The 16774-nt window shown below is 48.3% G+C and overlaps 1 protein-coding gene across 1 annotated transcript in view; it reads right to left on the bottom strand.

Annotated features, from left to right (window-relative positions):
• Nucleotides 1-802: 802 nt before the first annotated feature.
• Nucleotides 803-16774, bottom strand: part of GPNMB (glycoprotein nmb) — a 74246-nt gene continuing 58274 nt past the window's right edge. The window contains 2 exon segments of the mRNA XM_030201818.1: nt 803-1149; nt 4121-4211. Coding sequence (XP_030057678.1) covers nt 1008-1149; nt 4121-4211 — 233 coding nt within the window. The 3' untranslated portion in view covers nt 803-1007.

Raw genomic sequence — 16774 nt, 5'->3', positions numbered from 1 at the left:
CTTGTCTTTGCTGCAGCCACCCACTGCCACCACTGCATCTTTGGCCCAGTCCTCGATCTTCTGAACCAGTTCCATGAAGGTAGAACCAGTACAAGAGTTTTGGGCATCCCCAGTAGACATTCAGCCTTGTAACCCCTAAAACCACTATCTCCCTTCCCCCCCCCCCAAGAATGATGATCACCCCAACACTACCCCTCCTGAATAATCTGAATAAATGCCCTGCTTGAAAAATGTTCATCCTCTCTGCTGGAAAAAGTGCCCCCTGCTATTTCTTGTACTTTGTGTAGCTGTCAGGATCTGTTGTGCTCTGACTGCTGCTTCCCCCGCCCCCCCCCCCCCCCCGAATCTGCTGCCCCAAGTGACTGCCTGGTCCTACCTAATGGTTAGAGCAGGCATGCACAAAGGCTGGTCAATTCCACTGCAACAGCAGAAATTGTGGGAAGGGCAAAAATATGTGGCCCTTACTATGAAAGAGGAATTATTGAGGTAGACGGGGGTCCCTGCTCAACAATCTGTCATACAGTTCTGTTGGAAGCAAAGCAAAGCTTGGGGCCTATGGAACAGTTGTATTCACTCCTAATCCTCAAGGACCACAACAAGGTCCAGGTCAGGTTTCCAGGATATCCTTAGTGATTATGCATGAGGTAGATGTCTATACAATGGAGGTCGGATGCATGCAAAGCTACCTTTGCATATTCATTAGGAATATGCTGAAAACTTGGACCCATTTGTGGACTGGAAGTGAATACAACTGTTGGTGTGTAACAAGCCCCATCAAGACATCATTGTGCACAGCAGGAAGTTAATTATGTTTAATATTTTATTTGTTAATAAGGCATAGTAGAACCTAAATACCACCACACTACATATGCTTCTACAGGCACTCGGCTATAAACGTTACAGAATCTTCAATAGCGTAGACAGGGTATAATGGGCACAAGCATTTATTCAAGTTTACTCCAAAGTTTTACCCAATGCTTTCTTCAGGAGACATGTGAACAAAAACTTTAAATGATTCTAGCATTGCTCTTCAAGAGTGGGTCCTTCTCGTTGTTTCCGGAGAAGAGAACAGCCTTGATGTGGTTGAAATAAACACCTACTCTTCCCCCATTCATATTCCTTTCAAGTGGTCTGTACTCTTTGTATTTCCTGCAAGAAATGTTTATATTGAAGTATAGTCTTGATTTTTATGGTGTACATTTTGTTTTAAAGAAAATGTTGGTATCCAAGTCTGAAGCAGAAATCGAAGCCTTTCCAACACTTCCTGCACTGTGTGGAGTTGCAAATCAGCCTGACAGTATCTTACAACCCCCTCCCCCCCCCCCCCCAAAAAAAAAGAGCCCAGTGCTTTTCTATGAGAGAGGCAGTTTCAGCAGCTACACAATATAAGTGAAGGACAATTCTAAAAATTTACACCTAAGAATAGGATGAAATTGTGCATATATGTTACAGAGTTATAGCACTTATGTGCACTAATTAGCAAAAGTGCTAAGTGTTATCCGATAATATATGCACCAACATCACTTAGCACATTAATGCGAGGGAGGTGTAAACATGGGTGCATCTCTGAGATATGCGTGCAACTTATAGAATACTATCAGGCTTATTTTCTAAAGAGAAGGGCGCCCATCTTTCAACACAAATTGGGAGATGGGCGTCCTTCTCCCAGGGTCGCCCAAATCAGCATAATCGAAAGCTGAGTTTGGGTGTCCTCGACTGCTTTCCGTCGCAGGGATGACCAAAGTTCCCAGGGGCGTGGCAGAAGCATAGCAAAGGCGGGACTGGGGCATGCTTAACACATGGGCATCCTCGGCCGATAATGGAAAAAAGAAGGGTGTCCCTAATGAGCACTTGGCCGACTTTACTTGGTCCATTTTTTCTTGCGCCCAAGCCTCAAAGAAGTGCCCAAACTGACCAGATGACCACCGGAGGGAATTGGGGATGACCTCCCCTTACTCCCCCAGTGGTCATTAACCCCCTCCCACCCTAAAAAGAAAAAAAGAACTTCAAATATTTTTTGCCAGCCTCAAATGTCATACCCAGCTCCATGATAGCAGTATGCAGGTCCCTGGAGCAATTTTAGTGGGTGCAGTGCATTTCAGGCAGGCGGACCCAGGCCCATCCCCCCTACCTGTTACACTTGTGCTGGTAAATGTGAGCCCTTCAAAACCCACCAGAAACCCAAAGTACCCACATCTAGGTGCCCCCCTTCACCCGTAAGGACTATGGTAGTGTTGTACAGTTGTGGGTAGTGGGTTTTGGGGGTTTGGGGAGGGGCTCAGCACACAAGGTAAGGGAGCTATGCAGCTGGGAGCAATTTGTGAAGTCCACTGCAGTGCCCCCTAGGGTGCCCGGTCGGTGTGCTAGCATGTGAGGGGGACCAGTGCACTACGAATGCTGGCTCCTCCCACGACCAAATGGCTTGGATTTGGTAATTTCTGAGATGGGCATCCTCGGTTTCCATTATCGCTGAAAACCAGGGACGACCATCTCTAAGGTCGATCTAAATGTTGAGATTTGGGCATCCCCGACCGTATTATCGAAACGAAAGATGGACGCCCATCTTGTTTCGATAATACGGGTTTCCCCGCCCCTTCCCGAAGACGCTCTCAGGAAAAATTGGGTGCCTCGTTTGATTATGCCCCTCCACGCTATGCACATTTCAGGGTACAATTAGGCCTCAACAGCTGCAACTGCGAGTGACTTGGTGAAATTGTAGCTGCCTAATTTTAGGCTGTCCAATGCCAGCTTACACTACTATTTTGTAACTGAATCTTGGTGCCAAGATGCCATTATAGAATTGGCAGTAAGCACACAACATTGTTTGATTTGTAAATCACCTAGGTTATAGACAATATATACATATTTTAAATAAATAAATATAAATATACCTTTCTTAATAGTTGCTGCTTATGGTGACGCATAGTGACTGACCCATGTACTTTGCTACTGGTTACTATCCATACAGCCTCTAACTGATGGAGAAGCATATCAGCTGACAGTTCTACATGTATATTTTTATGTGCAAAATAGTCACAGTTGTACATCCAGAAAAGGTGCACGATTTGGGGCTGGCCAAGGGTGGGATAAAACTTTACATGTTCAGCAACAAAATTCAGCCACTGAATATATACGTTATCCATCAAAGTGGTGACATATACATTGCAGGTCTAATTTTACATTTATAACTGTCCAGTTAAAATTATATGTGGATTTCAATGCCAGCACTTATACAAATGGTGCTGCTGAAAATATGTATAAATTTAAACGTATAAATTAATATGTTTAAAATTAAACAGCAGTTATGCCTCTGAATATTGATCTCATGGTTTTCTGTAGCACGCTGCAGTATTTTGATGTGACTTACAGTAGTTTTCTATCAGTATCTAAAGCACTGATTCTCAAACTTGTTCTGGGGGATATCCTTAATGAATATGCATGAGACGGATCTGCATGCCTGTCACCTCCATCCAGTGACGGCCCTACCATTAGGCCAACTGAGGCGGGGGGCCTCAGGTGGCACTCTTTATGGAGTAGCATCTTTCCCCCTTTCCTCTTCAACTCCCCTCCCCAGCCTACATTCTTTTTTTATTTTTCAAAAGTTCTCATCAGCAGCAATCCCCATATGCTGCCCTGTCGCTGGCACCAGCATCTCCTCTGTACTGCGGGCTGCCTTTCTGATGTAACTTCCTGTTTCCTCAGAGGTGGGCCGCAGTACAAAGGGGACACTGGGACTGGCAGCATATGGGGATCGCTGCCGTCGCCGTCTTTTGAAAACAATAACAAAAAAAGAGGTTTGGGGATGGGGGATGAGGAAGAAAGGGGAGGAGATGCCAGACCGGGGGGGGGGGGGAGGTGGAGGGAGTTGGCAGAGACAGTGTGGAAAGATGTTGCACTTCGGGAGGCATGATGCTGGGGGGCGTGCACATCTCATCCCCGCCTTAGGCGGCAGATTACCTTGGACCGCCCCTGCCTCCATCATATGTAAATCTCTCTCATGCATATTTATTAGGTATATATTGAAAACCCGACTGGCTGATGGTCCTCCAAGACAGGTTTGAGAACCACTGGTCTAGAATATTCAGTACTGGGAAAAGTGAGTATAAAAACAATGACTTACTTGTGCAGTAGAATGGTGACAGCAATAGCTAGAACCACCAAGAACCCGACACCGATCAGTACCCCTTCTACTGTTCTTGTGCTACGAGCTGCTGGAGTGGGTCAAAGGGGGAAATTCATGGATCAGTCTTCAGAAATCTGACTTGCAGCTAATTTAGTTTAATACTACCTTCCTTTGCAGAATCAGTTCTATCAGAATGTAGAAAGTTAGCACAATAGCAGTGCTTTCTTGATGATATTACTGCGTGACTGTTCTGTAGAAATAGTTCCTGGACTCCACTGCACCACAGTCAGGACCTTTAAAAAGTGAAAGTAAACTCCCTTCCCCCATAAAGTACTCAGCAAAGTTAGACTGAGTTGCTACCATGAGTAGATTCCACCCCCATCCCACTCTCTGTTGGAGTTCCTCAGGGATCTGTCCTTGGACCCCTTCTTTTTTCAATCTACGCCTCTTCCCTGGGTTCGCTGATCTCAACCCATGGTTTCCAATATCATCTTTATGCTGACGACACCCAGCTTTACCTCTCCACACCGGACATCACTGCGGAAACCCAGGCCAAAATATTGGCCTGCCTATCTGACATTGCTGCCTGGATGTCCAACCGCCACCTGAAACTGAACATGGCTAAGACCAAGCTTATTGTCTTTCCACCCAAACCCACTTCTCCTCTCCCTCCTCTCTCTATCTCTGTTGATAACACCCTCATCCTCCCCGTCTCATCTGCCCACAACCTCGGAGTCATCTTCGACTCCTCCCTCTCCTTCTCAGCGCATATCCAGCTGATAGCCAAGACCTGTCGCTTCTTTCTCTATAACATCAGCAAAATTCGCCCTTTCCTCTCTGAGCATACCACCCGAACACTCGTCCACTCGTCCACTCTCTCATTACCTCTCGCCTTGACTACTGCAACCTACTCCTCACTGGCCTCCCACTTAGCCATCTATCCCCCCTTCAATTCATTCAGAACTCTGCTGCACATCTTATCTTCCGGCAGGACCGATAAGCCCATATCACCCCTCTCCTCAAGTCACTTCACTGGCTTCCGATCAGGTACCGCATACAGTTCAAGCTTCTTCTACTTACCTACAAATGCACTTGATCTGCAGCCCCTCATTACCTCTCTACCCTCATCTCCCCTTACGCTCCTACCCGTAACCTCTGCTCACAGGACAAATCCCTCCTCTCAGTACCCTTCTCCACCACCGCCAACTCCAGACTCCACCCTTTCTGCCTCGCCTTACCCTATGCGTGGAATAAACTCCCTGAGTCCATACGCCAAGCCCCCTCACTGCCCATCTTCAAATCCTTACTCAAAGCCCACCTCTTCAATGTCGCCTTCAGCACATAACCATTATACCTCCATTCAGGATATCTAGACTGCCCCAACTTTACATTTCGTCCTTTAGATTGTAAGCTCCTTTGAGCAGGGACTATCCTTCTTTGTTAAACTGTACAGCGCTGCGTAACCCTAGTAGCGCTTTAGAAATGTTAAGTAGTAGTAGTAGATTCTCAACCCAGTTCTAGAGACACACCCAGCCTGTCAGGTTTTCAGGATACCCACAACAAATATGTCTGACATGAATTTGCATATGCTACCTCCACTCTATGCATATTCATTGTGGGTATTCTGAAAACCTGACAGGCTAGGTGTGTCCCGAGGACTGGGTTTTGAACCCCTGATGTATACTAACATAAAAATATAAGAAAGGCCATGCTCAGTTAGACCAAGGTTCATCAAGCCCAGCATCATATCTTCAACAGTGCCAGTCTGGATCACAAGTACTGGCAGATCCCAGAAAGTAGATGGGGGAGTGGGGATACAATAGAATAAAATGTAGTAATGTTGTAGTACAACATTCAAATAAACACTGCAGTTTTGTGACAGCAGGGTGGTTGTTGAGAGTTGTTAAAGAATGGGCAAATAGATATGTTTTTTTTAATTAATAGTTTTTGTTCTGTTTTGTAACTAATGCTATAATGTGTTTGGCTTCTATGTAACCAGTGGTGTTAATGGTGAATAAAATAAAATAATTTAAAAAAGAGATTGTTCTAAATTTTGCTCTAGCATGCAGTATTTAGTATCTATCATTTATTTCCAGATCCAGATGTGCCCTTGAGCTAACTGCTGCTGAGTGCAGTAAGAGACCTTCCTCCCCCCAATGCTTTTTTTCTTGGCATGATACAGGAATAGTTTTCCAATCATAGTTACCTGATGCTAGGGTCCACTTTGGGGGTCAGCACCCAAGAAAAAGATCTAGGTGTCGTTGTAGATAATACGATGAAATCTTCTGCTCAGTGTGCAGCGGTGGCCAAAAAAGCAAACAGGATGCTAGCAGGGCCGTGCCTAGGGTCTCTGGCGCCCCCCTGCAGACTATCAGTTGGCGCCCCCCCGCAGACTATCAGTTGGCGGCGGCGGCTGCGCCCCCCCCCCCCGTGAAAATGATCGCTCACCACTTGCCACACTGACAGGAATTGTCAGCAATATTCTTAGAAACAAATTGCTATACATTGCAAAATAAGATAGCAGATGTAAAGTCTCAAAGTGGACATATTCCAAACACTAAAATGAAAATAAAATGAATTTTTTCTACCTTTGTTGTCTGGTGACTTTCTTTTTCTGATCATGCTGGCCCAGTATCTGATTCTGCTGCTATCTGTCCTCTTAACTCCGTTTTCAGGGCTTCCTTTCCATTTATTTCTTTCCTTTCCTCCTTTCTTCTTCATTTCTGGTCCTCAGCTTCTGCCTATTTTCTTCATCTATGTGCAGTTTTTCTCCTCTCTTCCTTTTCCCTCATTTCATCTCCTTCATCTTTCTTCCCTCCCCTCTATGTCCAGCAATTTCTCCTCTCTCCCTGAGCCCTGCCCTCCCAATCCATGCCCATCCATGCTCCTCTGTCCCCTGCCCCCTCCATTCATCCTTTTCCAGCATTCCCCTCTCTCCCTGAGCCCTGCCCTCCCAATCCATGCCCATCCATGCTCCTCTGTCCCCTGCCCCCTCCATTCATCCCTATCCAGCAATTCCCCTCTCTCCCTGAGCCCTGCCCTCCCAATCCATGCCCATCCATGCTCCTCTGTCCCCTGCCCCCTCCATTCATCCCTATCCAGCAATTCCCCTCTCTCCCTGAGCCCTGCCCTCCCAATCCATGCTCCTCTGTCCCCTGCCCCCTCCATTCATCCCTTTCCAGCAATTCCCCTCTCTCCCTGAGCCCTGCCCTCCCAATCCATGCCCATCCATGCTCCTCTGTCCCCTGCCCCCTCCATTCATCCCTATCCAGCAATTCCCCTCTCTCCCTGAGCCCTGCCCTCCCAATCCATGCCCATCCATGCTCCTCTGTCCCCTGCCCCCTCCATTCATCCCTATCCAGCAATTCCCCTCTCTCCCTGAGCCCTGCCCTCCCAATCCATGCTCCTCTGTCCCCTGCCCCCTCCATTCATCCCTTTCCAGCAATTCCCCTCTCTCCCTGAGCCCTGCCCTCCCAATCCATGCCCATCCATGCTCCTCTGTCCCCTGCCCCCTCCATTCATCCCTATCCAGCAATTCCCCTCGCTCCCTGAGCCCTGCCCTCCCAATCCATGCCCATCCATGCTCCTCTGTCCCCTGCCCCCTCCATTCATCCCTATCCAGCAATTCCCCTCTCTCCCTGAGCCCTGCCCTCCCAATCCATGCCCATCCATGCTCCTCTGTCCCCTGCCCCCTCCATTCATCCCTACCCAGCAATTCCCCTCTCTCCCTGAGCCCTGCCCTCCCAATCCATGCTCCTCTGTCCCCTGCCCCCTCCATTCATCCCTTTCCAGCAATTCCCCTCTCTCCCTGAGCCCTGCCCTCCCAATCCATGCCCATCCATGCTCCTCTGTCCCCTGCCCCCTCCATTCATCCCTATCCAGCAATTCCCCTCTCTCCCTGAGCCCTGCCCTCCCAATCCATGCTCCTCTGTCCCCTGCCCCCTCCATTCATCCCTTTCCAGCAATTCCCCTCTCTCCCTGAGCCCTGCCCTCCCAATCCATGCCCATCCATGCTCCTCTGTCCCCTGCCCCCTCCATTCATCCCTTTCCAGCAATTCCCCTCTCTCCCTGAGCCCTGCCCTCCCAATCCATGCCCATCCATGCTCCTCTGTCCCCTGCCCCCTCCATTCATCCTTTTCCAGCAATTTCCCTCTCTCCCTTCCATGACCGCCCCCCCTCGCATCCATGCTCTCGTCTCTCCCCTGCCCTCCCGCTCCCATTGTTCAATTCAACTGCCCGCCCTCTTCTCTCCCCCCAACATCCCTTTTCTTTTTTTTTCTTTTTAAATTTACCTCCATAGTGGTTCCGGCAGCGTCAGTGAAGGAGGCGGCGCTCCCGACGTCGCTAGCCTTCCCTTCGCTGTGTTCCGCTTTCTTCTGCCGGAACCGCTACGGAGGTACATTTAAAAAGAAAAAAAAAAAGAAAAGGGATGTTGGGGGGAGGGCGAGCGAGGTGAGCATGGTGCGGCGGCGCCCCCCAGAGGGAAGCACTCCCCTGCCATGCTTACCTCGCTTACCGTGTTGGCACGGCCCTGGATGCTAGGAATTATTAGGAAAGGGATGGTAAATATGACTGAAAATACTATAATGTCTCTGCATCCTCTGTATTGCTCCATGGTGCGACCTCACCTTGAGTATTGCATTCAGTTCTGGTCACTGTATCTCATAAAAGATACAGCAGAATTAGAAAAGATTCAAAGAAGAGCGACCAAAATGATAAAAAGGATTACTGCAACAGTATCTTCAGGGGACGCGCAGGCATGCTTCTAAAAAAATTGCAAACTGCCCAGAACACAGCAGCTCAAAGTTCGAAACCACTGCGTGAGAGGTTGCACTGGCTTCCTGTGAAGGACCGAATTGTTTTCAAGATCTGCACATTGGTGCACAAAATCATCTATGGAGACGCCCCTGCTTATATGGACACTCTCATTACCTTGCCGCCCAGGAACTCCCACAAGTCAGCTCGTTCATACCTCAATCTCCACTACCCAGCTTTTAGAGGCCTCAAATATAACTACTACTACTACTACTACTTAACATTTCTAGAGCGCTACTAGGGTTACGCAGCGCTGTACAATTTTTTTTTTCATGTTTTTTTTTTTTTTAATATCATTTTTATTAATGACCAAAAGATACAGGTGACAATAAAGTGGAAAAAAAAAACATTGCATTACAAGTGTGTTCCAATAATCTAATTACATCCATGTTCAACCTGGTCATTTATAATTTTTGCTTTCATAATGTGCCTATCTAACCTCCCCCCCTCCCACCTCCCACCCACCCTCCACCCTGCAAGCTTACCCATTCAGAATTCTACTGCGAGCCATGGGAGTCAAGGTATCCCAGAACAATAACCAACATTGTAATAGTCGATCTCCTTTTGGGGATGCTAAGTCATTTATTTCCCTACGTTCTAGGGCTCCTAGGGAGATCATAAGGGATCGCCACCGTGGCATGGAAGGGGGTTCCGATGAGATCCAATTCAATAAAATCGTTTTCTTTCCCATAGCAGTCGCCCTGCGTAGGAACGGTAACATACCCCTCCTTCGGTTCCCTCTCACCTTATATTTGTCAAATAAAAGGGTAGGTAAGGGGCACCACTGCAACCCCCAGATACTCGAGACGAATGCACAGAGCTGTGTCCAGAAGACACGGACCTGGGGGCACAACCAGAACATATGTCCCAAATGCGCCCCAGTTCCCGCACACTTAGGGCAGTCATCCAAAGGTCTTAAGGCAGCTCTAAACGCTCTATGTGGCGAAATATACATTCTCATGTTAAATTTATATTGGGATTCCTGCAGTGTCACCTCTCTAAAGGTCTTATACCCCATTGCCAAATTAGCCTGTACCATCACTCCAGTAATAGAACAGCCCAAGTCTCTAGTCCAGGCCCCAGCAATCTGATCATATGATATCTCCGGGCAAAGCTCTTTGAGTTTAAAATGATAGAATTTTAGAGGAACCGAAAGCTGCGCCTCCAAATCTAGCAAATCTGTAATTTGTCTTCGTCTCTGCGAGGTCAACGACGCTCGGGGGAGGGAGGCAATGTAATGGCTCAATTGCAAGTAGGAAAGGGTAGCCTGTGCTGGAAGTCCAACATTCTCACACAAATCCTTGAAGGACTTACATTTGCCTTCTTTTGTTAATACTTGAAACAGGAATATTATCCCCCCCTCCCTCCATGTCTGAAAAGTCTCAGTATCCGTGCCCACTGAAAAATCTACATTGCCACCAATCGGTAGGAAGGGGGAAGAGTGGCACTCGAACCCTCCAGCTTTGCCCAGCCATCGCCATGCACGTCTCAGCGGCGTGAAAAGAGGAGCATATCCTTTGGCGGTGGGTGCTTTGCCAACTGGTGCATGCAACCAATAGCTAAAGTGATATTTGCTCACTAGTTTAGTTTCAGGAATGGGAAAGGAAAAAAAGGATGTGCCCCTAAACCAATCCGTAAGATGTCTCATGCAACCCGCCACTGACATACGTTGAATGCTGTGTACACCCAATCCTCCCTTTTGTATTGGAAGGTATGTTTGTTGTAGTGTAGCCCTGGGTCTCTTCCCATTCCATAGATATCTAGCTAGTAATCTGTGTAGTTTCCGCTCGTCTTTATATAAGAAGAATAGAGATAGCACCTGGACCACATATAGCCATTTCGGAACCAGGACCATATTGTACAGAGCTGCACGCCCCCACAAGGACAGGGGAAGGCGCTGCCACATTTCTAAAGTGTGTTGAGTCTCTTTCCACAAGGGGGCTAAGTTGATTTTATAAAGTTGCGTGAGCGATGTTGGCAATCTGATCCCCAAGTAGACCAAGTAATCAGCGGTCCACTTCAACGGGAACCTTCCCTCCCAGCGCTCCCGCACGGAGAGAGGTATTGGTAGCACCTCGGACTTCTGTGAATTAAGTTGGAACCCCGAGTAATATCCGAATTCTGCTATGTGATCTAAAGCTATTGTCAACGATGTCTGAGGTTGTGTCAGTACTAGGAGAATGTCATCTGCATAAGCCAATACTTTAACATGAAGCTGTGGTAGCTGAACTCCCTCCACCTCTGGGTCTTTTATAATATTGCGCAGCAGGGGCTCCAAGTATATCAAAAACAGAAGTGGGGACAGGGGGCAACCCTGTCTCGTGCCCCGTCTTACCAAAAAACGTGGAGAACACATTCCATTCACTAAGACTCTGGCTCCAGGATCCGTATATAGTGTATCAATTGCATGCAAATACCACCCGGACAACCCTATGTATTTAAGTGTTTGAAAGAGATAGTCCCAATTCACTTGGTCAAATGCTTTAGTAGCGTCCAGGCCTGCCAACATTAAGGGATGACCCGTGGCTTCCGCATACGCCACTGCCATCAGGGCCCTACGGACATTGAGACCTGGGTGTCTCCCCCGCACGAATCCCACCTGATGGTCCCCTACTAAAGCCGGGAGATGTATAGCCAGCCTGTCAGCAAGGACTTTAGCTAAAATTTTTACATCTACATTGAGAAGAGATATTGGCCTGTAAGACCCTGGCAAGTCGGGTGGTTTACCCGGTTTCGGGATGAGAACAATTAAGGCTTCATTCGAATCCCTGGGCAGTCTCCCCACTCCCACAGCTGCTTCAAGGTGAAGTGTCAGGGGAACACTCAGTTGGGTCGACAATAATTTATAGTATTCTGTAGAGAAACCATCCAGGCCCGGAGATTTTCCCAAGGACAAACCCTTGATCGTTTGTTGAATCTCTCGGGCCTGGAGGGGAGCATTCAACTGATCCCGGACCACCTGTGGCAGTACCGGGAGGCCCGCGTCTCTCAAATAATCATCCAATTTTGGTCCCCCCTGCTGCGCCTCCGGTTGGTATACTCGGGAAAAATAATCTCTGAATATGGTCAATATATCCTTAGGACAAGATTTACGGGAACCATCAGGTGCCAACACCGTAGAAATAAATGTCTTCTCCGACCAGGCCTTTGCAACTTTAGCTAGTAATTTCCCAGGTCTATTACCATATTTGAAATAGTGATATTTACGGCCAAAAGCTTGCCTCTTGGCCCGTTCGTGGAGTAGTGAGTCTAGGGCCACCTGTGCCGCAATCACATTGTCATAATTGGTCTGGGTTCTACATCGTATGTGCGCCCGTTTAGCTTGTTGGTATTTACGCTCCAGTAAAATTATGCCTTGGGAGATCTTTTTATTTCTTGCGCTTAAGTATCCGATGATTTCCCCTCTCATAACTGCTTTAGAAGTTTCCCAGAACAATGTCGGGTTGTCTTTGTGGGCTACGTTATCAGATTCAAACAGTTTCCATTTTTGTACTAGGAAATTGCCAAAGTCTCCATCCCCCGCTAAGTAGGATGGGAACCTCCATGACTTAAATCTGTCTACATTTTGTCCCAGTGCTATATCAGCCCAGACTGGAGTATGATCTGATATCGCCATTGTTGCCATATCTGTCTTAACTACCCGAGAAAAAAGCGATGTGGAAACTAAAATGTAGTCTATACGGGACCAGGTTTTATGGGCCTTCGACAGATGGGTATAGTCCCGCCTTTGCGGGAATAGTAACCTCCAGGGATCTACTAAGTCCATTAACTTACAGAGATAAGGTAATCCTTTACTGCGGGGTAGTGCGCTCCATGCCCCGACCGTCGAGCGGTCGAGGTCCGGGTCAAGCACTTGGTTAAAATCTCCCGCCACAATCCAAGGGGCCGTATCGTATTTGAGACCCAGATTTATCAATGTCTGGAAAAACTCTGCATCATAACCGTTTGGCCCATAAACAACACATAGGTAGTATTCCTGTCCCATAATATTGAGATGAAGTAGGACGTATCTTCCCTTAGGGTCTTTCCCTATTAATTTAGAAGTGCATGGGAGCCCTTTCCTAATCAATATCGCCACTCCTCCCCGTCTAGCCCCGGAGGAGGAGTAATAACACTCCCCCACCCATTGCTGGCGCAGCTTTCGGTGTTCCTCGTCTGAGAGTTTGGTCTCTTGTAGGCATACTATGGAAGCCTTTAGGCGGTTCAAGTGTGTTAAAATTTTTGATCTCTTAATTGGAGAGGTAATCCCCGCCACATTCCAGGTCACTAATCTTAAATGTTCAGTCAAAGCAATCTTCTAACTTCGTCAAATTAACATATAGCAAACCTAACTTAACGCCCCGGTTGCCCAGCCTCAACCAAAGGCTCCTTATATCAACCAACACACAATCATACCATGGTTTACCCAAGCCCACAGCTCTTCTTTGTGTCCCTTCATCAATCTGCTCGCTTCTGCTTCCATTCCCTCCCTCTCCCTCCCCCTTCCCCTGTATCTCCCCCCCTTGTCCTCCCCCCATCTTCCCCCCACTAACTATCTGGCCTGTCTTACCAATCTCACTGCGTTCAGTGAGTGTAGCAGGCAGAGGTCTAGATGCTATAGGAGCCCTACCCTTCTTTCATATCAAAATAAATGTATCATAGTTAGTGTCTCACATAGCCCAGAAAGCCACCAAGATCACACCGTCAGGTATTCGAACAGCTTTCCGCTCCAGTCCATTCCTGAGCCATTCCGCCATATGTCTCTGGTCTACCATCTTGTTCACCCAGCCATTCGGTCTCACTCTTTTTCACAGTCAATTTTCGCCGTTAGCAGCCCAACAAGAACTTTCTAGAACTCAAGCAAAGTAGCAATCCAACCGGCAACTGCCAACTAAGAACTCCATCAACATATTGTGTGGTTAAACCATCTGTGGAATATATTGGCAATCCCCCCAATGTCAGGTCTGGTGATGATTCAACCACTCCGCTACAGCATCTGGTTCAGTATAAGTTGTCCAGGTTCCATTCGCCAAGATTTTCAAGGTTGCTGGATATTGCAGGGTGAATTTGAACTTTTTTTCCACTAGACAGGTGCAAACCGTGGAAAAAGCGCGGCGTTGTGCTGCCAAAGCCGCAGAGTAATCCTGAAAGATACGTATTAAGGTTCCATCATACTTTGTAGTTTCCCTGCAGCTTTTATACTGTCGCAATATTGCCGCTTTTTGGGCATAACAGTGAAATTTTGCTATCACCACTCTGGGCCTCGATTCTCTTGTCGGCCTAGGTCCTACACGATGTGCACGTTCAATTCGGATCGTACGGCCTTCTCCAGCCTCCGGGAAATGTGCCTGAAGCCATGTTTCCAATGTGCGTTTTAAGTCTTTATCTGCCAAGGATTCTGCAAATCCCACAAAGCGGAGATTATCGCGGCGCGAGCGATTTTCCAAATCTTCTACTCGCTGCACATTCTCCTGGACCAGGCGTTGTAGTCTTTCTATCTCTCCCGAGTTATTTTGTTGACCATCTTCCACCTCCGCAACCCGGGCCTCCAGCTCCCCAGTCCGACGTGAAAGTTCTGTCGTGAGCGCCGACAGCCCCGTTATCTGGGCAGAAAGCTGATCAAACTGGGGGGCCAATGCGCCCACCACTGCTTCTGTAAGTTCTGGCAGCGTGAAATCAGAGGCCGGGCGGGAGGGTGAATTCGCCGGCGAGGCGGCCGCCATCTTGGATTCGCCAAGTCTCGGTTTCTCCTCTTTTTTCTTCGTGTTTTTTGCGGTTTGCGCCATCGCCGATCGCGTTAAATATTTGTCCATATACTGGGAGAGCGTGTGCGCCTTAGATTCTCTACTTTCTGGGGTCGGAGACGTCTTTAAAGGTTCGAATTTCGGGCAGGGCTCCCAGCAGCCGAAAATTCACTTCCTTCCCAGCTCACAGCATCACGTGACCCCCCCAGCGCTGTACAATTTAACAAAGAGAGACAGTCCCTGCTCAAAGAGCTTACAATCTAATAGACAAGTGAACGGTCGGTCCGATAGGGGCAGTCAAATTGGGGCAGTTTGGATTCACTGAACGGTAAGGGTTAGGTGCCAAACGCAGCATTGAAGAGGTGGGCTTTAAGCAAAGACTTGAAGACGGGCAGGGAGGGGGCTTGGCGTAAGGGTTCAGGAAGGTTGTTCCAAGCATAGGGTGAGGCGAGGCAGAATGAGCGGAGCCTGGAGTTGGCGGTGGTGGAGAAGGGTACTGAGAGGAGGGATTTATCCTGTGAACGGAGGTTACGGGCGGGAACGTAAGGGGAGATGAGGGTAGAGAGGTAGTGAGGGGCAGCAGACTGAGTGCATTTGTAGGTAAGAAGGAGAAGCTTGAATTGAATGCGGTATCTGATCGGAAGCCAGTGAAGTGACCTGAGGAGAGGGGTGATATGAGTATATCGGTTCTGGCGGAATATGAGACGTGCAGCAGAGTTCTGAACAGACTGAAGGGGGGTTAGATGGCTAAGTGGGAGGCCAGTGAGGAGTAAGTTGCAGTAGTCCAGGCGAGAGGTAATGAGAGCGTGGACGAGAGTTCGGGTGGTGTGTTCAGAGAGGAAAGGGCGAATTTTGCTGATGTTAAAGAGGAAGAAGCGACAGGTCTTGGCTATCTGCTGGATATGCGCAGAGAAGGAGAGAGAGGAGTCAAAGATGACTCCGAGGTTGCGGGCAGATGAGACGGGGAGGATGAGGGTGTTATCAACTGAGATAGAAAGTGGAGGAAGAGGAGAAGTGGGTTTTGGTGGAAAGACGATAAGCTCGGTCTTGGACATGTTCAGTTTCAGGTGGCGGTTGGACATCCAGGCAGCAATGTCGGATAAGCAGGACGATACCTTTGCCTGGGTCTCCGCGGTGATGTCTGGTGTGGAGAGATACAGTTGGGTGTCATCAGCATAGAGATGATACTGGAAACCATGAGATGAGATCAGGGAGCCCAGGGAAGAGGTGTAGATTGAGAAGAGAAGGGGTCCAAGGACCGATCCCTGGGGAACACCAACAGATAAGGGGATGGGGGTGGAGGAAGATCCATGAGAGTGAACTTTGAAGGTGCGGTGGGAGAGATAGGAGGAGAACCAGGAGAGGACAGAGCCCTGGAACCCAAATGAGGACAGTATGGCAAGAAGTAAGTCATGATTGACAGTGTCAAAAGCGGCGGATAGATCCAGGAGGATGAGGATGGAGTAGTGGCCTCTGGATTTGGCAAGGAACAGGTCATTACAGACTTTAGAAAGTGCTGTTTCTGTCGAGTGAAGAGGGCGAAAACCGGATTGAAGCGGATCAAGGATGGCATGAGAGGAGAGAAAATCAAGGCAGCGGCTGTGGACTGCGCGCTCAAGTGTCTTGGAGAGGAAGGGTAGGAGGGAGATGGGGCGGTAGTTGGAGGGACAGGTAGGGTCTAGTGATGGTTTTTTGAGGAGTGGCGTGACTACAGCATGCTTGAAGGTGTCGGGGACAGTTGCAGTGGAGAGAGAGAGGTTGAGGATATGACAGATGGAGGGGGTGATAGTAGGAGAGATGGTGTTAAGTAAGTTGGTGGGGATGGGATCAGAGGAACAAGTGGTGCATTTTGAGGAGGAAAGAAGGCGGGCGGTTTCCTCCTCGGAGATATCAGGAAAGGAGGAGAAGGAGGTCTGGGTTGGTTGGTTGAGGGAGAGGGTTGAAGGGTGAAGAGGAGGAGGTGGCTTGGTAGTGAACTCAAGGTTGATCTTTTGCACCTTGTCGCGGAAGTAGTCAGCCAGTGATTGAGGAGAGAGTGACTGGGGGGTGGGAGCGGAGGGCACTTTGAGGAGGGAGTTAAGGGTGGCGAAGAGACGACGAGGGTTAGAGCTGA

The sequence above is a fragment of the Microcaecilia unicolor genome, chromosome 1 (genome assembly GCF_901765095.1).
Source record: "Microcaecilia unicolor chromosome 1, aMicUni1.1, whole genome shotgun sequence".
In the NCBI taxonomy this organism is placed as follows: Eukaryota; Metazoa; Chordata; class Amphibia; order Gymnophiona; family Siphonopidae; genus Microcaecilia; species Microcaecilia unicolor.
Note: the sequence above shows the minus strand (reverse complement) of the source record. Positions and strands in the feature narration are given on the sequence as shown.